A 25,244-nucleotide genomic window follows, 5' to 3' on the forward strand; every position below is an offset into this window, starting at 1 on the left:
TAATTCATCTTACTTGTGTGAGGTACGCCAAGGTGTAGTCGGTACCCTGAGCAGCCACCTCTCGGATCAGGTCCTTGGTGCCATTCTTCAGCAGCTTCTCTTCAATGGAGTTCCCACTCTCCAACCTGGGCAACACATACACACAAAGAAACCAGAAGTAGCAACAAAGTCCTTAAATATTGATTTAGGTATTTCACATCTGGAGTTTTACGAGTGATGTGTTCGGTAAAATGTCAATATAGAGGAAGTCAAACTGAATTTTCAGTGTTGATGATGTCACCTGTAAATGTGTATATCCTTTGAACGTCCTATTTTGTCACACCACTCCTGGGCGCGGGCATCCATGCTGGGATTGAGATCTGTGTCGTAGAAGATGATGGTGTCTGCATCAAACAAAGTCCCGACTGCAGAGCAGCAGCGGTTTGTCAGGATGCTGCAGAACACGTTCCTGTTCCGATTAAACTTCCTTATGTTCTCCTGCAGGGACACAAAACCACGCATGTGTACAAACCCGGCAGACACCTCAGATTTGAAACGTATTTGATATATTTTCTTTGCTTATCTCAATGGTTTGTATTCCACAGATGATGAGCATTCTCCAAAGTAAACCAAGTCTATAGATTATTGATATTCTTATTGTAAACATTGAAATTACCCACAGCTTAATAAAGGGCTGGCTTTTCTAAAGCCAGTTGAGTAGCACTTGAAATGTTTGGCTCTATGAAACCTGATGTACTTATATGATTCTGTTTTCTTCAAGGTTGTATCTTCCTGGTTGAATGCACTTATTGTAAGTCGCTTTGGATAAAAGCGTCAGCTAAATGCAATGTAATGTAAAGCTTACTAAAATGTTATACGGCTGCTGTTGCAACTAGTTATTGGGTCTCGTAACTTTTTTGTCATATGACTTTGTAACACTTAAAGAGCAACTTGCAGGTTTTTTTTTTTACTACATTTATGCTCAACCTTGCCTGAAAATTACAATTAAAAATGTTAATGCAGGATTTGATATGTTTTGGGAGACATAAGGGCAGGAATTCAGAGGAAAAGGAGCCGTTTTCAGCTCTGCTACTAAAAACTGCTTTTTTTTTAACGTCATACGTCAAATGCGTCATATTACGACATGGGGGAGCAACTTTCTCTGACTCGTTCTCTGCCCAATCCGCGGTAGTAGTTTGTAGTTGGTTTGAGCGGTTGTGATTTAGTGAGCTGGTATCTTTTCGGTAATTTTACATTGCATTTCACCATTTGTAATCATGGTGAGCTTGAGTTTGTGCAGGTTGCACAAATACCTGCCTGTCAGGACATCGAGTCCACAGTTTCCCTCACGGGACAAGGACCGGAGCTAGCTTTCGTTCCTGGGCGCGTTGTGCATCCACCTCCCTGCAGCACATACTCTCCACAGCTTTAGCAGGAAATCGTATTACATCTCTCTCCCCCCCTTCGCTGCTCTCTCTCTCTCTCTCCCCCCTTCGCTGCTCTCTCTCTCCCCCCTTCGCTGCTCTCTCTCTCCCCCCTTCGCTGCTCTCTCTCCCCTCCGTTACACGGCACCGTAAGACGTAGTGTGGAGTTGCATTAGGTACCGCTGTGGTGGCTGTACTGCTCCAGCCGTCTCCTTTGTGTTTGTTTGTTTCCCCCTGTCTGTGTTGTTTGTGTGTGCGTGGCGGTAAAGCTCATACGCAAACACAAAAAAAGTCTTCCGTTCACACGCATTCGATTCATTAACGTGTCTGTTCACACTAGACCGCTGGAAATGCTGGAAACGCTGTAGTACATATGTCAGGCCTGTAAGTGGCGCTGCTGCCGCCACAAAATACACCAAAAGCAGCGAAGAAGACCCCGGAGCATGGTTGCCATGGTTGCCCTTCTGTTTATTCTCCGCGGTGGACGGCGTGTTCTCCTGCTGTGTATATCTCTCAGGTAGTCCACCAGCAGATGAAAAACACCCACCTTTCCGCCTCTTCCAAGGGACGAGGGGACCGTGCGGCAGAGTTTCCGTTAAAAAAATGTTCCGCTGGTCAACATGTCCGTTAAAGTTTAAATCTTCCGTACAAAATTAGAAAAGTGCCGATCAGAGGTCTTCTTTGTTATTTATTGAGCTTTAAAACAAATTGATGACGACTCTGTTCTCTGTATAATAATATTAAATAAACGGTGCCTGCCTCTCTTTTCCTCCCCCTCTTCTGACAGCCCAGCAGCAGCAGGAGACGTGGGGAGAGGGAGGCGGGCTATTTCATCATTATCAGAAAATGATCATATAGGGCTTACACACGGAGCCGTTGGACCCCACGAGCGTTGCGTATGCCGGTCTACCCACCTTGGGACCCGTTATCGTTACCGCAGTCCTTTAGTGCCCCCCCCCCCCCCCCCCACAGAGCGGAGCAAGGCAACGAAACTTAAAATAAGAAGCAGCATTTTACGGCGCGCTATGCATGGGGCCGCCTTGAGGGGGTTTCCCGACATGTCGTTTCAGTAAATTAAAGGGTGTTTCATGTTGTCATTGCTGTGGACCTTCTTAATACCTTGGGAAATGCCGTTTAATACTTTTTAATAGCCTTAATTTTCTCTAAATTGATTTATCAACTTTCAATAATTTTTAAGACCCCGCGGACACAATGGCTGCTCCCGGTCTCTTGGACGCCTAGCAGGCTCATAATTATAATCATATGCATTCGAATATATATTTTCAACCTCTTCTGTGTCAAAACTAGCATTGTGATTCATGTTTATTCATACGTTAGACCGGCCGCTCTCCCCCATGTTACGTCACACGCGGGAGGTCACGTGCGGAGACTTTTTTATGCGGAAGTGAAAATGTCTTACTACAGGGTATATGCAGGAATCCTGAGGTAAAATGTAATACCTTTTAAGACCTTTTTTAAGACCCTTTCCATACATTTTAAGACCTCATCGCAACTTTGAGTTCTAACCGGTTACATTGGCAACACACTTTACCTCACATTTACTATATTGATTGTAAGATAGCAAAACTAAACAGAGTGTAGACAGACTACTGAAGCCTCCTCTCCACATGAACTTCAACCTCTCTGTGAAGGTCAGGTTTAATGCAGTATGCTGCTTTGTTGCTTCTGTACTCTGTGCTCTTTCATTCCAGTAAAACTCCTCAGAAACCATTAGAAACCAGTATTTGACCAATAAACAAAACAATTGACAAAACTTTGAACTATGAATTATATTAAACTTTGGTGAGCTTCAGCGGGGTAATGCCATATAGGAGCTCCCTCTCAAATACCCAGGGGTTAAATTGGGCTGGGGCTGTCCGGGGCTAAGCCCTGGCACATAGGACGATGCTCTGACGTCATCACCCTCACACATTTGTCATATGTTTACAAAAAACGATATATATGTTAAGACTTTTCTCGTTCTTAATATAGACTATATTTAGGGTCGATATGTGTTGACTTTACTTTAAAATAGCAGATCTCTGTGACCGGAGATAGTTTGGCTTAGACCCCGGCCCCACGAGTACGCATACAGTAAAACGCATACGCAAACGCAAACGCAAAAAAGTATTCCGTTCATACGCATTCGATTCATTAATGTGTCCGTTGACACTAGGCCGCTGGAAATGCTGGAAACGCTGTAGTACAGATGCCAGGCCTGTAAGTGGCGCTGCTGCCGCCACAAAATACACCAAAAGCAGCGAAAAAGACCCCGGAGCATGGTTGCCATGGTTGCCCTTTTGTTTATTCTCCGAGGTGGACGGCGTGTTCTCCTGCTGTATATCTCTCAGGTAGTCCACCAGCAGATGAAAAACGCCCACCTCTCCGCCTCTTCCAAGGGACGAGGGAACCGTGCGGCAGAGTTTCCGTTAAAAAAAAATTTTCGCCGGTCAACATGTCTGTTAAAGTTTAAATCTTCCGTACAAAATTTGAAAAGTGCCGGTCAGAGGTCTTCTTTGTTAATTATTGAGCTTTAAAACAAATTGATAACGACTCTGTTCTCTGTATAATAATATTTAATAAACGGTGCCTGTCTCTCTTTTCCTCCCCCTCTTCTGACAGCCCAGCAGCAGCAGGAGACGTGGGGAGAGGGAGGCGGGCTATTTCATCGTTATCAGAAAATGATCATATAGGGCTTACACACGGAGCCGTTGGACCCCCAGAGCGTTGCGTATGCCGGTCTACCCATCTTTAACGAAGAAAACACTCTTTCAATGTAATTGGAATAATAACACCCACCGTTTTCCAGTAACAAAACAGAACTTTTTTGATGTTTATAACCGACTTGATATAAGCTAAGAACCTCGTTATTAGTATTGTGGCCTGTCAGAAGTGGGTGTATTTTACCTGTCGTTTGTCAGGACTGAAGCTTTCATCGACCCGCACATAAGTGAGCTGCCGGTGATCTAGGAAGGCCTCCAGGATGTCAAGCATCTTCACCATCTGAGTAAAGATGAGGACACGGCGGCTTTCTGACCGAAGCTTCTGCAGCAGAATGGCAAGAGCTTCCAGTTTACCTTTGGAAAGGAAAAATATCAAGATTTATTATTCTTGGCATGGTCTGATGTTCCGGATTGCATTTTAAACATTTTAAATGTTAATTTAAGTTGAATGAAAAAAGTAATAACAAACTTTAAAGAGTATAATATGCAAATAAGCAGGTGCTGGTAATCCCAGTAGATTTCAGCATCTTTTTCATTGATGCAGAACTAAATGGCCTATTTCACATTATTTGTTCCATGTTACTGTTCTGAAGAGCAGACAACAAACAACACTGTTTTTGCACGGTAAATGCACACAAGCAAATGTTGGAAGACATTCACACTTGCTAGGTAGAGAGACTACACTACTAATGTTTTTAGTTGAAGTCGTTCTTTCTGCAGTCCCAGCCTGCAGCATGTTGAACTAATATCAAGAAAGGACCTGGGCTTACCAGAGTCCATCTGCATTAGCAGCAGGTCATCACAACAGAGGAGAGGCCTGGACGCATGGTGATGGATGTCAGCACTGTGGGGGGCGGCGGCCTCCTGTAGCCCACGGAGAAGTGACTTCTGCTGGAGGCTGTAGGGAACCGGGGGATTGGCTGCATACAGGTGAGGGGGCGGGGCTACAGCTGGAGGCACCACACATACCAGCCTAAAAACATGACAACAGTCCATCCGATTATTATTCAGAAAAAGAAAAAAACATCTGATATTGCATTGTAACAAAATCTGCGTTCTTAGTTAACTTACAAATATATATGTTTTAACACTACATGTGAAAAAGGTTTGTTTTATTCAACTAAATCAATGCTAATAGGGCTGGGTATTGCCAACAATTTCCCAGATCCATTTATTTCAAAGTAGTAGTGTTCCAATTTTAGATTCCAATTCAATATTTAGTAATATAATAATGTAAGTAAGCCTAATACAATGCGGAATCTGCCAAGGCCAATTTGGAAGTGTATGTATCACGTTGTTGGAATAGGAGCAGTGTAAAGGGTGTGGTTTAGCAACAGGAACAGAAAGCTTGGGTACCTCTTGATGAGGCTGTTGGCCGCCTGCAGGCGATCCTCCACAGTGAGCAGAGCGGACTGCAGGGCAGCGGTAGTAGCTACGCAGGTTCTCTGAGCCCTGAGGCAGCTCTCTCGGCCCACCCACCTCCAGCCCCCAGCCGTCAGGGCGGAATGACTTGGGTCTGTGGTTATAGTGCAGGCCTGCAGCAGGTCTGACCCGTACACCACTCTGCGGCTGCAGCGCCGCTCGTTCGCCTCAAACAGGCGGCTCAAACGCTCCTTCAGCTGCTGAGTCTTTTCTTCTGAAGACTCCTGAACATCGCAGTGAGAATAAATACACACAGCTACAATTACATTTTCCTTCATCAATTGAGTCTGCATGCTGCAAAATGCTTTTACTTCAGATTATTAAAAAAGGTGAAAACAGGCATTACAAACATGTCCTCGAAAGTGTTGTACTGACCTGGGAACCAGCATGAGATGCAGCTGTGAGCTTGGTAGGTGACGACGTGGCGTTCGAAGTTACGCCTAATTCATAAAAATAAATATACAACGTCAATAAAATAATAGTTTTAAAAAGGAAATGCCATTGTTGAAACTATTGTACAGGAAACAAGTGTAATTGTGGGGACAAAGTAGCAAGTTAGGTAGCAATAAAATGTATTCACTTTCAGCATATATTGGTAACTGGAATAACTGATCGAGAAAGACTGTGTTAGAGAATAATGTTCACTGTGATTGAGTCACCTTGCTGGGCTGTTGACAGCGCAGGATGAGGCGTGCCAGGTGTAACTGAGGCGTTGGAGGCGGGGACAGTTTGTTGCATTGTTTGCATGACCATGGATCCCTGGGGCCTGATGATCTGCTGCCCTGGAGCGGACACAATCTGCAGGATGTTGCCTAAAACCGTGAAACAAATGAAGCAAAAAACATAAAAATTGCCTCCTCAAAACTTGACAAATATTCAAGGTTAAAAAAAGGAAAAACTAAAACAACTGTTATGCTAACGGAATTGAAGGCAGAAACAACATTACATCAAGGAAACAGCAACATCAATAAAACTAGGGACACAGAGTCCAATTGAAATCACATTAAGTCTTCCCCTTGTCCACATGATTTTTTATGTATTGTAAAAAAACATTTATTATTATTAAATAAAAGAAAAGTGGAATCTGGGGGAAGAACAGCAGTGCTTCCGTGGTCTTTAAGTGTATTCAAGATTTTTAATTGCAGAATCATTTATATTGAAAATTAACCTTTACTGACGACAACAATCTTAATTAATTAAACCAGAAATTAAACCAGAAATCTGCAATTAGAATTCTAAACCTTAAGCCACTTTGTATGCCATGAGGAAGTAGGATAAGAGTCCATAATTCAATATAAAAGTCTAGTTTATTTGCACAAAGGAGAGAATTATGTAGAGATAAAAGTGTGACGATGGGATGTACATTACCGAGTGTACCTTGGAGCTGCAGGGGCTGTCCGGTGGTGAGCTGGCGCAGCTGGCTGGGCGACAGAGTGAACTTGTTTCCCTGAAACTGCAGCGTGACAGGAGTCTCTGGCTGAGAGATACGATTCTGATTGCCTGCTATGTTGGCCAACTGGGCAATCTTCACCACATCTCCTCCACCTTCAATGGAAAGCAATAACAGACCCTTTATCAAAGAGAGCATTCAAAAGTCAGCTGAAACAGTCACCCAACAATACGCTCTGCATCAGTTAGTTAAAGGGTGAAAAGAGACAAGACATGCAGAACCAGGGTGGATTAATCAGAGGAACGAGCACAGCCGCCCTCCACAACAGAACCACAGCAGCTCATACTTTATAAACCCTGAAGGGGAAAGAAAATGGCTGTAAGGGAAGTCCTCAGGTGAGACAGAGAGCCTGAAACATACACATACATACTTCGGGATTGTCCAACAATGATATCCTGTAAATACAAAGTATTTCAACACCCCCCATTAATCAATCATCATTTTTGAAACAATGGTGTAACCATTTTTTGCCATTTCTGACTAAACAATGCACTCTGGACCTAAATTAGGAAATGAACCACAAGTAGTTTGAGAATTATAAAAAGCAATTGGTTCCTCAGGCCAAAAAGGTTTAGGCTTTAGTCTCAGGTGTAACAGGATGATTGTGTGTTTTAAGACATATGTCATATAATAAAAGGTGCTTTCTACAGCATTTAGAGTCTCAATTTCAATTAATAATATGTAGAGCCCAGTAGCTATGAGAGGAAATATTTTTGACAAATTATAGTGATTGCAACACATTGTGCATTGTTAATGCAGTGACAATGCACCCGGTAAAGTAACAACATGTTTTTTAAATGTCGCTAATTGGGCTACAATGATAATAAAAACTGTGTTAATTAAGTGTTAAGAATCCTATTCGAAGGGTGCAGAAATCTTCGTTGCAACATACCACAAGTTAGATTTCTTTTTACGAAATAATCTTTTTTTTTTTAATGAAATGTAAAGGGGTCTGTTGTTAATGAAAAGGTATCTCTGTTCTCATCTGAGGCAGAAAGGGTTGGCAGTTTGTGGGGCCGCTTCCACGTGCTTTGCAGGTACGCTCAACATCAAAGTGAAATCATAACATGAGCAAAGAAAAAAATACAACAAACAAAGCATTGGGATTCTTTCCTGCAGCTGGGCTGATGCAAAAGATAAAAGATAATTAGTAACCGGAATAAAAAATATATTAAAAAGAAGGAGGAAACACATCATAATTAAGGTCAATAGTGTAGTGATGGTGGTATAAATAAGTGGGTCGTACATAGTGTTCATGCAGGTTTTAAGAAGGAAGTTGGAGAACGTGAGGCTGTGGAGATGCTGCTGATATGGCTACAGATCAAATCTCATGGGAAGTTGTATAACTAATGCTACAGGGCATCTCTGCCATGACCAAAATCGCTTAACCACGGGTGCTGCTACCATTGCAAGTTTGATTAAGTGCACAGAAACACAATTCTTTGGAGTATTGAAGCTTGAACACATATCAGCAGTGCCTCAAGTAAATGCCTCAGTGTAGAACAGCCCATACGGTTGTGCCCGGGGGGGAAAGGGGGGGAGAGGCCACTTACTAGGCAACCGTGCCTGGGCCTGAGATGTAAGAACCAGCCTCTGGGACAGTAAGCTGGGCTGGATGGCATGGCTGGGGGCTAGCGCTGGCCTGGGGACCTGTGCTAATGCAGGCTGGCTGATGGGAGTTAAGGTCTGGCCCAAGGCCACAGAGCCCCCCCCCAACACATGCTTCCCAACGCCAGCGTTCCCAGAGGAGGCTGCAGTGCTGCTGCTGACAGGAGGGGCGGTCTGCGCTCTCTGAGAAGCTGTTCCAACCGCTGTGAAGCACAAGGCAATGGGGTATGGGACTACATGTTAGGGGTAACTCAATATTTAGTCATGTCATTATTATGATCAAACAATGCCCCCCACATGAATCACTCAGCAGTAGCGAGCCAACACAGCAAGCAGGATTAGAGACGTTATTTCTTATGAACGGACATAACATTTCTTGACTATCAAATAAGTAGGTGTGACAATAATTGTGCATATGTAAAATACCAGCTCCATCAGTGTGCGACTGTGCGTGTATTCAGTTGCAGCCAAGCGTCTCCTTAACTGCAGCAAGTGGTTTTCTATTGCTACTCTTCATCTGAAAGGTTTACTATGACTGTTTCTTCTTTCGTAATATCCTGACTGTGCCAAAACAATGAGGCCAGCCCACCACTGCTGTATGGAAGTATACATCTAAACATATGAAACATCTGTGACTGTAGAACTTTACAGGGAGTGTGTCCCAAACATTTCCTTAAAGTTGTATGAGAAGAAGGTTACATTTAAAATCTGCCTACGCTACATGATTTAATTTTTTTGCCGTAAGCACTAATGATGACAATATATGACAGATGGGGAAATCTTAAATACATGGAAGAAAATCAGGTTCATTTCAATCCAAAACAGTGTCACAGTCATGCAGCATATAGCAGTATGCAACACAAGTATAACACGTTTCTCTTCATTCCGTATACCTTTGTTTGCACTTAGTGATAAAGATTAAGCCCTTAAACTACATCACACACAAGTGGTATCAGCAAAAACAACTATGGGTGGTTCATTTTGTCTTTTCAATTTTGATGTTCGATTAGTAAATATGAAATCTTTCACTTATTGTAAAAACTAAGTTATTACCGTGAGTAGTGGCTGTGGTAGTTGCCGCGGTGACGGGGGTCTTGCCCCTGTTCTGAGCTGACAGGTTGGTGGAAACAGAGGTGCTAGTAGTGGGAGAGCTGGTTGGAGGACGCTGGCCTGCCGCAGCAGAGACGGCAGCGAGGCGGCCTTCTGGCTTTGTCCCATACTGCACTTGCTGGAACAATCTAATCACAAAGAAATCAGGCTATTAATAAGCTTTAATGCCAGAGGTTGACATGTCAGAGCAATTTGAAAAACATCTCCACATCAAGCATGTGAAGTTAGGTGGATATTAAAAGACTTAAGTGCTGACCTCGTGGGTTTTATCGGACACGGCTTTGGGCGTGGCGATGGTTCAGGAGCAGTGTTGATCTCCTCGATGAGCTGCTTAGTGATCTTCAGTTTGGGAACTGCCTCTTCAGTCTGATACCGGGTCAGTCGGTTCTCATTATTGATCAGATCAAATATGGACATGCTTGAAATCTAAGTGGAGAATGAGATAAAAGACAAAAAGCACAAGTGGGTCAATGAACATTGTTTATGAATACTCTTTCTTTTACTAAAAGGCACATTTTAATAAAACAATCCAACATATACTCAAGGTTCAAAACTGAAATAAATAAATAATGTAATGTTAATAAACAGCTAAATGGCAAGGTCTCTAATGGACATGCAAACAAATAGAAGAATATAAAGCATACAAATAAAAGGCCAGTGTATTCAAATAGTAAGAAAGCAATGATTACTGTTATGATTTATTGAGTTATAAAGAAACTTTATTTCAATTGAATTAGCGTTCCGAACTTTGAAGAGCCAAAAGTAATTCCCTGATACAGCTCACTTTGTCTGACAATGACTCTAAATAATCACGGTCTTCATAATGTAATAAAACATATAAGGCAAGAAAATCTTTACGCAAATGTTGTCTACTTTTTAACAATGACTCCTGCCAATTAGGTTTCAAACACATTCTCCTATTCTATTCTAAACATATATATGAGATAGAAAAGTGTATACCTTGCTCGAGTCGTTCCTGATAGCTCCCAGCACCAGTGATGGGGCGTTGTATTGCAGAGAGGAGCAGAAGTAGGAGCTGCTGGTCTCCCTGGGAGCCACCAGCTCGGGGTGGTTACACACTCGCTGTAACTGCATCAAGACCTGAAGCACGCTGACAAAATGACCCGTCTTCAGAGCCTCCTGAGCTCTAGGGGAGCACATCCAGACAGAACATATGTCCCAAATATCCCAAAGCAAATTCATCTCAACACAATGTACTACTACAGATGATGTAACTTCAGTGTTTAGGCATTTGTTACTCACCCCGGTCGCGTGAGGATATCCTCGTAAAGGTTCTTCTGTCTGGTGGAGAGACGGCACTTCAGGATATGCTCGTACTTCTTGGGCAGCTGCTTCTCCACGTCCCTTTTGGAGCGCCGGAGGATGAAGGGCTGGATCATCTACAGATAATGGTAAGGAGATGGTAAGTGATGAGCAGGGATTGATACTGAGTTCGTGGCATGGTGCAGGTTGTTAGGACCCTCAATGAGCCGGGCTGTAACAAGCGGCTACACCCACCCTGTGCAGGCGGATGACCAGCTTGTGGCAGTAGTCCTGGTTCTGGTCTGTGCCTGCCTTAACAGGGAAGTCAGAGTAGGACCTGGTGATTCCTGGCAAAAGGAAGTGGATCATGGTCCACAGCTCCTTTAGAGTATTCTGTAGAGGAGTGTTGATGAGGAGAACCCTCTGCTCACTGCAAAATACAAAGTCTTGTTTAGTCAACTGGGCTTCTGGCAGAATAATAAAAGTAATATCGCACAAGGAAATAAACTCCTCAGTGAGCTCATTTTCAGAAACGACTTTCAAAAATGTACATGGTGTGCAATTAAATCGCAATTACGATTTTGGCCTGCCACAATTACGAAAACAACATAATCGAAAAAAACTATTATTTTGCTTTGCTAGGTTGTGACAGTGCACGGCAACATATTTGATCTCATTTATTTTGGTCTAATTTATTTTTATATATCATATTTATATATGTTTAGTAGCTTGTGGAAGTGTGCTCCAAAGTATTTGTTTATCTTGTTTGTTGGTATTTATTATTTTGATATTATTTATTTACAGGACTGTCTCAGAAAATTAGAATATTGTGATAAAGTTCTTTATTTTCTGTAATGCAATTAAAAAAACAAAAATGTCATACATTCTGGATTCATTACAAATCAACTGAAATATTGCAAGCCTTTTATTATTTTAATATTGCTGATTATGGCATACAGCTTAAGAAAACTCAAATATCCTATCTCTAAATATTAGAATATCATGAAAAAGTATACTAGTAGGGTGTTCAACGAATCACTTGAATCGTCTAATTAACTCGAAACACCTGCAAGGGTTTCCTGAGCCTTGAAAAACAGGTTGGTTCAGTAAACTAAATCACAAGTATGGGGAAGACTGCTGATCTGACTGCTGTCCAGAGGACCGTCATTGACACCCTCCATCAGGAGGGTAAGACACAAAAAGAAATTTCTCAAAGAGCAAGCTGTTCACAGAGTGCAGTTTCAAAGCACATCCACAAAAAGTCTGTTGGAAGGGGGAAATGTGGCAGGAAACGCTGCACAACCAAGAGAGATGACCGCAGCCTTAACAGCATTGTGAAGAAGAGTCGCTTCCAGAATTTGGGGGAGCTTCAAAGACAGTGGACTGAAGCTGGAGTCCAGGTATCAAAAGTCACTGTTCACAGACGTGTCCGGGAAATGGGCTACAATAGCCGTATTCCCATGGTCAAGCCACTTCTGAACTCAAGACAACGGAAGAGGCGTCTGACTTGGGCTAAGGAAAAGAAGCACTGGACAGTTGCACAGTGGTCCAAAGTCCTCTTTTCAGACGAAAGCAAGTTTTGTATTTCATTTGGAAGTCAAGGCGCCAGAGTCTGGAGAAAGGCTGGAGAGGAGCAAAATCCAAGTTGCTTGAAATCCAGTGTGAAGTTCCCACAGTCAGCGATGGTTTGGGGAGCCATGTCAGCTGCTGGTGTTGGTCCACTGTGTTTCATCAAGCCCAGAGTAAATGCAGCTGTGTACCAAGAGATTTTAGAGCACTACATGCTTCCGTCTGCTGAAAAGCTCTATGGAGATGAGGAATTCATTGTCCAGCATGATCTGGCACCTGCCCACAGTGCCAAAACCACCAGTAACTGGTGTACTGACCATGGCATTACTGTCCTCGATTGGCCTGCAAATTCCCCTGACCTGAACCCCATAGAGAATATGTGGGGTATTGTGAAGAAGAAGCTGAAAGACACCAGACCCAACAATGCTAATGAGCTAAAGGCCGCTATTGAAGCATCCTGGGCATCCATAACACCTCAGCAATGCCACAGGCTGATTGCCTCCATGCCACGCCGCATTGATGCAGTAATCCGTGCAAAAGGATTCCCAACCAAGTACTGAGTGCATTAATGGACATTTTCAAATGTTTGATTGTGTTTTGCTGTTATAAATCTTTTTTTTTTACTTGGTCTGAGGAACTATTCTAATTTTTTGAGATAGGATTTTTGAGTTTTCTTAAGCTGTATGCCATAATCAGCAATATTAAAATAATAAAAGGCTTGCAATATTTCAGTTGATTTGTAATGAATCCAGAATGTATGACATTTTTGTTTTTTTAATTGCATTACAGAAAATAAAGAACTTTATCACAATATTCTAATTTTCTGAGACAGTCCTGTAAATGTAAATGTATCATTTATTTTATTATTGGTTTTTCAGTTGAATTATACGTTCAGGGTAACCAACAGTTAAAAAGATACTGTTAAAATTATTATTTGTTTTAAAGTTCAATAAATGGACGTTTTCAAAATCAATGAATAATCGTATTTAATAATCGTGATATCAATTATTGACCAAAAATAAATCGTGATTATGATGTCTGCCATAATCGAGCAGCCCTACATGGACCACAACAATGATAATCATAGTTGTTGAGAAACTGGAACTGATATCATGGTTATCCCCCTGCGTACCTTCGGAGAGCAAAGATCGTTTCCCAGTGTTTCTCCGTCATGCTTTTGATCAGCTGCACCTCGTCCAGGACCAGGTGCCTCCACTTTCTCCTCAGGAAATGGCTCTGGTCTTTCATCAGCAGTTTGTAGGATGTCACGCATACATGGAAGCTGTTGGCCTCCCCCCACCACTGTAGAGGGATCAGATGATAAGTTATCACATTTACAGCAGTTTATTGAGAAGAGAAAGGCCTTTTATATTGAGTAAAGCAAAAGCTACCATTCTCTGGTTTCTGCGCTCTCTTCTGTTGCCGAGGTACAGGAGGATCTTCAGGCCAGGACACCAGCGCTTGAACTCCACCTCCCAATTTAACAACTTGCATGTCCTTACTACAATAAGGTGGGGACCCCAGATGCCTGTTGACAAAAAACGAACCACGTCTTTATGACATTCCCTTTAAAACAAACGACAACATAAAACTGAAATCACTTGAAAAATGCTGGATATCTTTAAAAGACAGACATACCTTCTTGGCCAGCTAACTGAGCCATGTAAGCCACCGTCTGTACGGTCTTGCCGAGGCCCGTCTCATCTGCAAGGATGCCATTGAGGTTTTTCTTGTGCAGGTTTACCAGCCAGTCCACACCAATCTGCTGATACTCTCGCAGCGACCCATGCAGGAGCAAAGGAGCTGGGCTGCGGGTCTGGTCAAATAAAGAACAGTTCAAAATGTAAAGGACATCTTTTTCTATGGTGTGTTTGTGCATGTGTGTGTGACTTACTGTGGAAGTGGTCCTGAAGCTGCCCTTGGGCAGGATGAGCTCTGTGGCAGCAGCCACTTCAGCTATGTCTCTGGCGGGCTTCCTCTCAGAGTCAGAGGCTTTATCCGCTCCTCGGTACTGCTCCACATTAAGCAGTGAGTCAATCAACACTGCCTCAGGTGGACTGCCCAAAGGACACGCTTTTTCTGGAAGATAAAGAATATCAACTTCAACACATCACATCCTTCTCAAGTGCCAGTTATTTCTCAAATCAGGGTTCATACACTTTTTCATCAATGATTTTCAACAACTTTTCCATGACTTCTCCATGACCTTTACCTCATTTTCCATGACCAAAAACATGACTCTTTCTCAGCGTACCACTGAAAATGGTTTATTTTAACATGGAAGAAGAAAATCAAATCTGCACATGAAACATGTTGTGTATCAAAAACAAATGAAATAGTAGGCTTACTGGCTTCTACACGCTAAAGCAACTAAAATCTCTCACCAGCAAAATACCTCGTCAGTTAAATGCCATTTTATTACTACACAGTATTTATTATCATTATAGTATTACTATTTCGGCGATTAGATACAAGATAAATTATATTTGATGCAACTTTAGTTACATTTCCATGACTTTCCATGAAAAATATTGTTTTCCATAACTTTTCCAGGGCCTGGAATTAGCATTTTGAATTTCCAGGACTTTTCCAGGTTTTTAATGACCGTAAGAACCCTGTCAAATAAAGAAAAGGCACCTTCAGTCTCCTCCATCTCCTCCTCATCACTGTGAGGACTAGGCTGAGGCCACTCAAAGCCTTCAACGTAGGCGCCGGCATACTGCTTCTTCAAAGCATCAAGAGGCATCTCAGCTAAAAGAAAAATAACGAAATGTTGTGCAAGAGAGAATATCGTAAACATGGGATTTGGGAGTAAACCCATTTCTGCTCCTTAGTTCTGCCCCCCTACATATGCATAGACAGAGAAGTTAAGTAAATAAGTACCATTTTTGGCCAGCTCAACCAACTCTGCTTTGTGGTCTGCTTCCCCCTCCATTGCCTCCTGTTCCTCTATCGTGCTCTCTTCATCTGGGACTAAAAGAAAGGACAAGCAATAAATAAGGGCACTCTTTAAACGTCCGTGTTGTTATTCTATTTTGAGGGGCCTCGATAGTTTGACACATACCGTTTTCATCAATCAAGGACGAACTTGCTTTCCTTTTTTTAGCTGAAGTCGTCGCCTCCTATAACAAGAAAGGATGGTTTTAGAAATCAGAAACAAGATGTAGAGTAGGTGCATATGCATTGGTATGCCTTCAAGTGTCAGGTCAGCACATACCTCTTTTCCAGCGTGTACTCCTGTTGACTGACCCGGTACTGTAACACAAAATATTGAAAAATAAATTGGGTTATTGAAAGAATATATCTATCAACACAATCTTTCTTGAAAAATGAACGAATAGATGGATAGTAAAAGCTCATGATAGACAGAAAACATATTGCATTATATTTGTGGTAGTTGCTTTGCAGGACTTACCTTTGGCTGATGCTTTTTGTAAGCTGAGAGCTTTTAGTTTCTTCTCGTAAATTTCAAACTGGAGTTTAATTTCCACAACCTGACGGAAAGAAATACATCATTGGGATTGGTAAAAACGCTGCTGTATTTATTATTAATGACAGCATTTTAAAAAAATTGTAAAAACTGAATAATAAATATACATGCCTGCTCGATGTTCGCCCAGAAGAATTCCACCTCACGGGCAATCGTGCTGGCAATGTGACGAAGATGAACCTCCCTTTCTTTCTTCAACCTCTCTTCACTCTTCTTCTGCTCTTGATGGTGACGGGCACACGTGCGAACAAGCTGTAGTGGAGACAGTTCAACAAGACATCAGTTTCAGCAGTGTGTGACGAAGATGGCTTCGTCACTGTGGACTGACGGCTTCGGGCTTTGTATATTGCACATGTGTTTTATTTTGAAAAGTGTTCCCTTTCCCCATGTCTGTTGCTGTTGATTGTGTGCACCTGGTGCCCTGTGTTGTCTCCTCCCCCCTCACCTGTGTCTTGTTGGGTTAATTAGTGTGGGTATTTAGGCTCTGTGTTTCCTGTTTTGTGGGGGGTGTGAGATCCTTGTGGCTGGTGACTGTGCTCACGTGAACAGCGAGATTGAGGCTGTGTCATGTGCCCGTGAGTAATAAATGCCCACACCGGGTTGTATTTTGGACGTTCTGCCTCAGCCTCCTTGCTTGGTCGGGCCGCTCCACGGTCAGCTTCACACAGTGACTCCTATTTGTTTTGATGATGTGTAATTTCAAATATCTCTGATGTATTCCCTGCCTTACCTTCTTAGCAGCAGCCTCTTTCCATCTCCTCTCCTGGGCAAAGTCAGCGGCCATCCACTGCATCTCCTCCAGGAGGTAGTCCCAGTGGGACTTTGGACGGGAGGCTTCCATCAGCTTAGGCAGTCTACTGGCGGACCACTGGCCCTCCTTCCTTAGATCAGAGATGCGCTGATGCACTTGACTCTCCTGGGAAACAGAAACAGCATGTGACATAAGCAAAACTGGGCAAAAAAACAACAACAATCATCATGGGCATTTTCCATAACTTGTAAATAATTCTGAAAAAATTATAATAAAGTAACCATGAGCAAGTTCAAAGTATACATCTTGGCTTTGATATAGAAAGAGTGCAGAAGCCTGACAGTAGTCAAGGGCCAAAGACAACTCGTACAAATCAGGGTTTCTGTTAGCCGGTAATTACCGTTTTTTTAGCTGGTCAAATTAATGCTGTCAAAATTATCGCGTTAACGGCGGTAATTAATTTTTTGAATTATTTGCGTTAAAATATTCAACGCATTTAACTCATGTGCAGAATGGCCCGCCCCATACATCCCACCAGTGGCAGCGCCAGGGTATGGCTGGGGTAGGCTACACCCATACCAAGAAATGGCTTAGCCCCACCATGAAAAATGATGTTAAAGTAAGCAAAATAAAGTCTGCCAACTCGCGCCGAGAATTGCACAGACAGCAGTTAGTAAGATTGATTTCAGCAGTCACTTGTCTGGAAATACCGAAGACCAGAAACGGTTTTGAAAACTTTTGTCACGTAATGATCGTCTTCTCAACAGAACATCTTTGATGTCTTCTGGCCAATCAGAATCAAGATAACGGCGTGGTGTTGTTGCAGGAAGTCCAGACGGAGAATACTTTTGATGTAGTACAGGGGTGTACATAACTGGTACGCAGGTTATGTGCGTAATCTAAAATGCGTACCTTCACTTGTGTCACAAAGCGCATTTGCGTACCGATGTACTTGTGAAGCTTTTCCAGAAGGCGGTTAGATCACCGGACGACCGAGTAGGTCTCCGTGTGCACAGACAGGGCTGCTGTTAACGTCGCTCTGTACAACGGAATTGTGCCAAAACTACGCCAACAGGCTGAACTGCGCTAAAACAGCTGATCACAACGTTCATGCTCTGTGGTCATGAAGTACTCCACTAGCCCCCCCCCCGTCGACATTCCAGAAGTACTCCCCCGTTGATTTTTATAATAAACATACATACTGTATGTGAAATGGATATATCCGCCTTCTTTAATTTATCTTTCCGTTCCCACAACAATATACATAAAGAAATGGCATATTTTGGACATGGTTTGAATGGTGATTAATCATGATTAATTAATTTTTAAACTGTGATTAACAATTGTAATCGTTTGACAGCCCGAGGTCAAATGTATTAGAAACCGGTCAATTAAACATGCCGGTCAAAATGTCTGGTAATAATTAGGGATGCTCTGATCGATCGGCCGATATTCACTCTTAATAGTTTGATCGGTGCTCTCTATAAAGGCCGATCAGGAGAGCTGGAACTGATTGATATGGACATAAACGCGAGTGAAGTGTAACCGGACGAGAGCGAGAGAGAGATCGTATCAGCTGCTGAGTCTGACGGAGACACGCAGCTCTGCATGATCACCTGAAGCCCAGCCCACTGTTTAGCGAGCTGCATGAAATACTGACGGGCTGTCAGGAAAGAGAGGGAGAGAGAGGGGAAAAGACTAAGAGAGGATTCGTTTCTCCCGTGTTATTATCCAAAGTTAATGTAAACTTTTGAATAATGTACTTTATCTACTACAAGTAGTTTGTTTGAATGTAATAATTATGTTGCTTGTGGAAGCGCATCATTTATTGAAGAATGAATCTGAACTTTTCGATCTGTTACGATTATAAACTGAAGCAATATAAAAATGACTCCCATTAAGTGAGTTTTAAACATCAGCATATCCGGTCCTAGTCCGGTAATTACCTGCTAACAGAAACTCTGCTACACAATTATTATTATTATTATTATTTTTTTTTATTATTATTATTATTATTATTATTGAAACATAAAATCAATTATTTTCGGACATTTGACCGGCAAGAAAAAACCTAGCGGAAACCCCGGTACAAATGTATTGAAGACATTAAAGCATCTTTTCAATCAACAAATGACAAACTCACCAGTTTGGCCTGCTCAACTTGCTTATCTTGAGAACCCTCCTGTGAGGACTGCATGGTCGCACTTTGACCAAAGCCACCAATTTTGACAGCCGAAATGCCATTGGTTCCAGTAAGTTTGGACTGGGTGCTCGAGTTGATGTTAGAGCCATAAGGGCGCAGCGGACTTGCAGTATGGGGTGTTGGAACAGAGTTGGGAGCGGAGAGGGGAGCAGGAGACATGGATATCGAGTTGGTCATAATCCTCTGACCTAGCTGGTTTGATTCTGCACCAGGGCGAGCAAGTGCTACCGTCTATAACAAAGAGAGAAGAACATATATTTAATAGGACAATTTGAGGCTTCACTATTTATTTATAAACATATAGGAAAACTGTTTTTGTGTAGTTTTAGGTAGACTGACCGCCTGTCCTGCCTGCAGTAAGGGTTGTTGCTGATGGGGCTGCAGCTGGAGATGAAGACCCGGCTGCATCTGCTGCTGCAGTTGGGCTTGGAGCTGTGTGTGAGGGTTTACTGCTGCCAGGACACCTGCCTGCAACTTCACCTGTGCCTGGAGCTGGCCACCGGACTGAGCTGTGTTCTCCAATAACTGAGCCTGCTGAGAGAGTGTCATGGGCATTCCTGCCATAGAGAGAGCACCATGGGGCAACCTGCCAGGCAGCTGGGGAGGAGGGGTGTGCAGGCTGGCTGCATTCTGCACTGGAGGTCCTTTGGATGGGTCGTATTGATGCTGGATCGGCTTCTGTCCTGCAATCTGGATCGCTTGAGGATTAGGCGGCATCCCGCCTGTACACATAGTAACCAAATTATAGGACAAGCAACACAACAAAAAGTCAATAAGACAATCTTGTCATCTCAAGATTAAATTAATGTATGTGATATTGCTTTAATACAAATATTTGAATGCCATTAAGTGGTGGCTCTCCCTTGATACATTTGAGAGACCCATTTTAAAATAATATTAATATTTTGAAGCTAATGAGTAATTAGAGAGTACTTTTAAACAGTAAATGACAGTTGGAGTTTCAGCTATGACAGCTCATTATACCCTTGAACAAGATGAACTATATGAATAAACAATAGTTTACTACTTTCTAATGGTAAAAGCAGAAACTAATGAAGGTCATACAGGAAAATGATTACAGAAGGAAAGAAATCAATGAGATTCTACATGTCTCTCAAATAAAATACTACTTTGACCATAATGCAAAACCAAAATATTGCATTTTCAATGCTGAGGGTTAAAAACATCAAAGTATACGTGCAATAATAGAGGGTTTAGATAAGAAGTATAGAGATGAGAAAGAGAAAAGAAAAAAAGAAGTTCTGATTAAGAGTCAGGGAGAAGGGTAAATACAAATACAGAGCGAGCACTAACACAAAACATCAAATGTTTGGCATGCATGAAGCAATGTAATTCTAGCTGTAACCAAGACATCTGGATGCCTCACATAGCAACAAAGCACAGAGGTGAGCAAAAGGACAGACATGGGGTCTTGCAGACAGCAGGTCTGAGCATAGCTGTGCACACTAAAGCAGCACCTGCCTTACCTCCCTGCACGACACACCACCTTGACTAGACGCCATCAACACTTGGCCCTGACACACCCACGCCACCACAATCGCAAAAAACCTGTGCCGTGAACGCAACTCCTCCACATGATCCCCCTCCTACTTAGACTGAGGGAAAGAAGCCAAGTCAGAACAAAATGCCATGAAATAACATGGAAGGAAATCAACCAAACGTGAACATGAGGTAAATAAAGATATTCTTGAAGATGTAACGGAGGATGAATTGAAGACTGATGATTTTGAATCCTTGCTGATGATGCAAAGATGGACAATCGGATAGGAAAAGACTTGTGAAGGAATGACAATGGGAAACCAAAAGGAAGTATGAAACGTGGATTCATAAAATGGGAAAACAAGCAAAACCCATTGGAAAGTGAAGTCATTCCCACAGGGCTCCCCGATTTCTGTGATCCACCTCCAAATAAGATGAAAATCCATCCAGTACGGGAAGGCCTCTCCAAATAAAGATGACTAACAGGAACAAACTTCAGAAAAGAAGATGGGTGATAAATAGTGAAACAAAAAAGGAAAAATCATAAGACATGGCATCTTCCCAACGAGTGGCTACTCTTCTTCAGACTTGGATTGTCTTCTTCCCCATTTATCCTGACAGAGAGCTGGTGTTGGTACAGCTAAGCCTGAACTTCCTTTGGACGTCTAAGAAATCCAGCAGATGGTTGAAGATCTGTTTGTTGATGCTGCTTGAAGTTTGTTTGTAGAAGAGGAATGTCGTGATTCACTTTTTTTTAAATTTTTTAAATCTCCTTAGTTTGAGGAAGGGAATACGTCCAGCAGCATCGAAAAGAACAAAGAACGGCCTGGTAGTAGCACTCCTACCTTGCGCAGTTGGCATAAGCTGCTGGAGTGGAACGCCAGGTGATCCTAGAGCTACACCAGGATGCTGGAAAATCAGCCCATGGCGACCAACGTCAATCCGGCACCTCTTAGCCTGATCTGGGATTCAAAACACACAATACCCTCATAACGCAAAAAAAAGCACTCTGCACAAAGCAATGACCTTCGGAAGACCTCACAGGTCACCTCTCCTTCCCCTGGTTATGACTTGAACACAGAGCGCTAGTAGGGGATGCCAAATATCTTGAAGCAGAAGCAATTAGAGGGAGAAAAAAAACAAACGGAAAACAAAGCAAACAGGGAGGAAACAAAGCAACACCAGAAAGACAGGAGTTTGCGATTCTTGCCCTACCTGCCATAGCCTGTTGCCTCTTAAAGGCATCCATGTCTCCAGGGTTTGTAATGGTACCACCAGAAACCTGGTGTCCCTGAAAAACAACCTCTAGGGAGTTAGAAATTAGCAACACATATCGTCAAATAAATTAAGAAAGAAATAATAGATCATTTTATCTAACAAGTGTTGCCTATATCACCTGAAACTGCTGCTGGACAGAGAATGCTGCAGACACATTAGCAGGAAGCTGTGTTGCTATGGCAACTGGTGTCACTGCTTGGCCATCCTTTCCAGTAACAACCTTCACCTGAAAAATAAAATGATATGAGATTAAAAACATTAATTCCATAAAATGAACATGCATTCCTTTACTTGTAAAATTCCTACTTTATCTCAAATGTATAAAAAGGCAATATACCTCATCATTAATGACTTCAGACTGTTCTTCCTCTTCCTCTTCATCTTCTAGGTCCAAATCATTCTGTCTCAAGTAGGTATACAAGGGAACACAGGGCTTCTTCTTAAAAGCAACATAGTCCATCATGTTCCCTTGTAGGTGCTGCAGAAAGAAAAGCTCAATCAGGTATTCTTTGAACACTTCTTTCAGGCTGTCCATCTTCTTGGTGTGCTGCTCCAAACATAGTTTTCTTAGCTGGGAAATCTCTGGAGTAGAAGGAGCAATTTCCTCCAACTTCTTGGGAACCAGCTTCCTCATAGTGGCCACAGCCATGCTGTTTGGTGCAAGAGGATTGTTGGAGATCCCTTGGGTTGGACTCGTGAGGGACTGGTTAGACGGTGGAATGGAGGAGGGAATAGTGAATGATGCTGTGGTTCCTACTCCAGCAACAACACCCTGCGACGTCTTCTCAAATATCATAGGGCGGGCCAGCTGTCCTTGAATGATACTGCTGATCTGTGGAGGTAGGTTAGACGTGGTGATGTGATTAGGGCTGCCCAGAGTCGAGAGAGAAGTACCGGTGGCAACAGGACTTTGAGGTCCGTGGTGGTGGATGGTGCCTCCAGTCTGTGAGTGAGGCTGAGAGAGCCGGCGCTCTCTCACAGAGCCTGGTGCTCCTGGAGAGGCCAGCTGTATCTGGCCAGGTGTGGCCGGGGCAATCTGGGCCAGCCCTGTACCTTCCTGGTAAACAAAGTGGCCACTTCCCGATGGACTGTTTAAGCTGATTTGCCGCACTAACATACCAGCATCAACAAATCGTGTTGGACTCTGTCCACATACACCCAAAGCTGTTGCAGGTGCTCCTGGCCTTGTGACCGGGCTGTGCTGGGTGGGACTTTGGGGCTGCATGGGTTGGGGCACAGGTGAGGTGACCTGGATGTAGGAGGATGGAGCATGCTCAAACCTCCACTGAGGTGTAGCATGCTGGAAGCCAGGGGATGATGGGTTTTGTATGGGAAGTGGTGTAAGTGTGATCTGCTGGTTACCAGTCACCATCTGTCCCACATTTTGTAATGTGATGTTCATGTTCTGGCCGGTGACTGGGCTGCGACTCATGATTATCTGATAATTGGGCGACTGGGGGGCTGAAGGGCTGGCAGCAGAGGAAAATGTGGTCACAGGAGATTGAGGGTGGTTAGCTGTAGCTTGCTGCTGCGTGACTGCCATGGTGGGCTGCTGTTGCTCCTCAGCTTCAGCCCCACTGGCAGGCTTGGATCTCTGAAGCTGTCGTTGCATATTCTGTGATCCACTTCCATGGTGCATTGCGTAAAACTGTTACTATGTCTATACACAATAATCTGTGGAGAGGGAAAACAAAACATAATGATAAGTTATGCTTGACTATTGAATGGGAACCAAAAAGAAAATAGTCAGAAACGTTTTTCTCTTAGGTAACCCAAGTATTCTATAGGTTTGGAGAGCATGGTTACATGACAATGATTTGTAATTACAATACAGAGAATACGATTTTTTCGTACAGTCAGGTCAGGGGATGGGCATGAGTACTTGAGTACTCATATTGGATGTCAGCTTTTGGTTTACATATAGAGTACTCATATACTTATTTAAATAATAACTATAAGCATAAAGTGACCCTGTTAAATCAACTGTGTGTGAAATGTTAAACTTAACGGGCAGTACCGTTGACTTCACGCTTGACAGCTGCTTGACAGCTGACTGACACACACACACACACACACACACACACACACACACACACACACACACACACACACACACACACACACACACACACACACACACACACACACACACACACACACACACACACACACACACACACACACACACACACACACACACACACACACACACACACACACACACACACACACACACACACACACACACACACACACACACACACAGCGATTGTGTGTTAAAGCAATGTTGAAAAGGGATGTTACAGACAGTACATACACCTTGAAAGCACAAGTGTAATTATGACTATAATAAGAAGTATTTATTCCACTGTACAGTATTTTACATTTTGTTTTTGTTTATCTTTTTCTATTTTACATTATTATCATTACCTGCACACTGGTCTTGCAACATAATCTTGCACTATTGTATTGTTGTTGTTGTTTTAATTAGTTTAATGTCTTGTTTATATTTAGGGTGCATTGTTGGAGGAGCATGGGACCTTTCCTTGCCATAACTACACTGTAGCTACTGTGCATTTGACAATAAAGCCTTATCAACTTCATTAAGAATATAGCTATAGCCGATCTTTACACTTGTGTGAACTTTTAAGCTAACGAAAGATATACACATAACTCGATAAAGAATGAGGCTGTTTATCACTGTAAATCAGCTAAAGCAATCAACATATTAAACAAAGGTGACAGCAGTACTGATACTGGTGATGGAGATTTGTACGGTTAGTGATGGCATATTAACAGCACATTATAACGGGGAGACATTTTGTAGTAGACTAACGTTACTCTTTTTTCACAACCCAATAGCATTACTACATATCTCAATTAGATGTACATGGTAGTATCAAAGACGTTAACGTTAGCTACTTGCAGTTTCGCTACGGGGCGTAACGTTAGCTAACACAAGTAGCATTACACTAAGACATAAACACCGGCAAATTATCACAATATCTAGGTAGGGACTATGGGTAGGGGGGGCAATATTTTTACAGTACATCACAAATAGTAAACTGCAACACTTGAAATAATTCTGCATGAGCCATTTCAAGCAATTATAATGATAATTGATACAGGAGGCATGCTAGCCAATGCTAACGATGTTAGCTTGTTATTACTAGCAGGCCAGCTTCCACTGAAAAAATACATTATATCACCTCAACGGGGTTACTTACGGGGAATGGGGCTTCTGTAGAGGTTTCATAAATCCTAAGTCATATTTACAATAAGTTACATGCTGTAACAAATGTTATTTCACGGGGGAAAAAATATCGATATTGCTAGCGGCTATTCAATGTTTTGGAGCTAATTTCATTCAGCAACATGGCGACCGCGGCAACCTTTATATAACCCGGATCTCGTCCTGTGTCCAGGAAGTGGTGTACCGACGAAATAAAAGACAGCATTATTTTCTGTAAAAAG

The 25,244-nt window shown here is 42.6% G+C and overlaps 1 protein-coding gene across 8 annotated transcripts in view; it reads right to left on the reverse strand.

The window, feature by feature from the left end:
* Positions 1-25,175, reverse strand: part of ep400 (E1A binding protein p400) — a gene marked incomplete at its 3' end in the record, with an annotated part of 34,640 nt that extends 9,465 nt beyond the window's left edge. Inside the window, exons 1-32 of one of the 8 annotated variants that reach the window (XM_079686752.1) lie at positions 24,998-25,175; positions 22,108-23,444; positions 21,889-21,996; positions 21,708-21,783; positions 21,338-21,454; positions 19,332-19,714; positions 18,933-19,223; positions 16,769-16,954; positions 16,150-16,290; positions 15,964-16,042; positions 15,766-15,803; positions 15,613-15,670; positions 15,432-15,521; positions 15,186-15,299; positions 14,443-14,627; positions 14,187-14,364; positions 13,940-14,076; positions 13,681-13,850; positions 11,235-11,409; positions 10,980-11,116; positions 10,677-10,863; positions 9,973-10,142; positions 9,660-9,844; positions 8,552-8,809; positions 6,917-7,093; positions 6,208-6,360; positions 5,924-5,988; positions 5,483-5,772; positions 4,897-5,099; positions 4,311-4,480; positions 281-477; positions 14-125 (exon numbers count right to left, since the gene is read on the reverse strand). In XM_079686752.1, the coding sequence (XP_079542878.1) occupies positions 14-125; positions 281-477; positions 4,311-4,480; positions 4,897-5,099; positions 5,483-5,772; positions 5,924-5,988; positions 6,208-6,360; positions 6,917-7,093; positions 8,552-8,809; positions 9,660-9,844; positions 9,973-10,142; positions 10,677-10,863; positions 10,980-11,116; positions 11,235-11,409; positions 13,681-13,850; positions 13,940-14,076; positions 14,187-14,364; positions 14,443-14,627; positions 15,186-15,299; positions 15,432-15,521; positions 15,613-15,670; positions 15,766-15,803; positions 15,964-16,042; positions 16,150-16,290; positions 16,769-16,954; positions 18,933-19,223; positions 19,332-19,714; positions 21,338-21,454; positions 21,708-21,783; positions 21,889-21,996; positions 22,108-23,409 (6,132 nt within the window). In that variant the 5' untranslated portion in view covers positions 23,410-23,444; positions 24,998-25,175. The remainder of the gene's footprint in view (positions 1-13; positions 126-280; positions 478-4,310; positions 4,481-4,896; positions 5,100-5,482; positions 5,773-5,923; positions 5,989-6,207; positions 6,361-6,916; positions 7,094-8,551; positions 8,810-9,659; positions 9,845-9,972; positions 10,143-10,676; positions 10,864-10,979; positions 11,117-11,234; positions 11,410-13,680; positions 13,851-13,939; positions 14,077-14,186; positions 14,365-14,442; positions 14,628-15,185; positions 15,300-15,431; positions 15,522-15,612; positions 15,671-15,765; positions 15,804-15,963; positions 16,043-16,149; positions 16,291-16,768; positions 16,955-18,932; positions 19,224-19,331; positions 19,715-21,337; positions 21,455-21,707; positions 21,784-21,888; positions 21,997-22,107; positions 23,445-24,997) is intronic. The other 7 variants (XM_079686753.1, XM_079686751.1, XM_079686758.1 and 4 more) reach the window with 7 other exon arrangements.
* Positions 25,176-25,244: the final 69 nt, after the last annotated feature.

Source organism: Notothenia rossii, assembly GCF_949606895.1.
Source record: "Notothenia rossii genome assembly, chromosome: 6".
In the NCBI taxonomy this organism is placed as follows: Eukaryota; Metazoa; Chordata; class Actinopteri; order Perciformes; family Nototheniidae; genus Notothenia; species Notothenia rossii.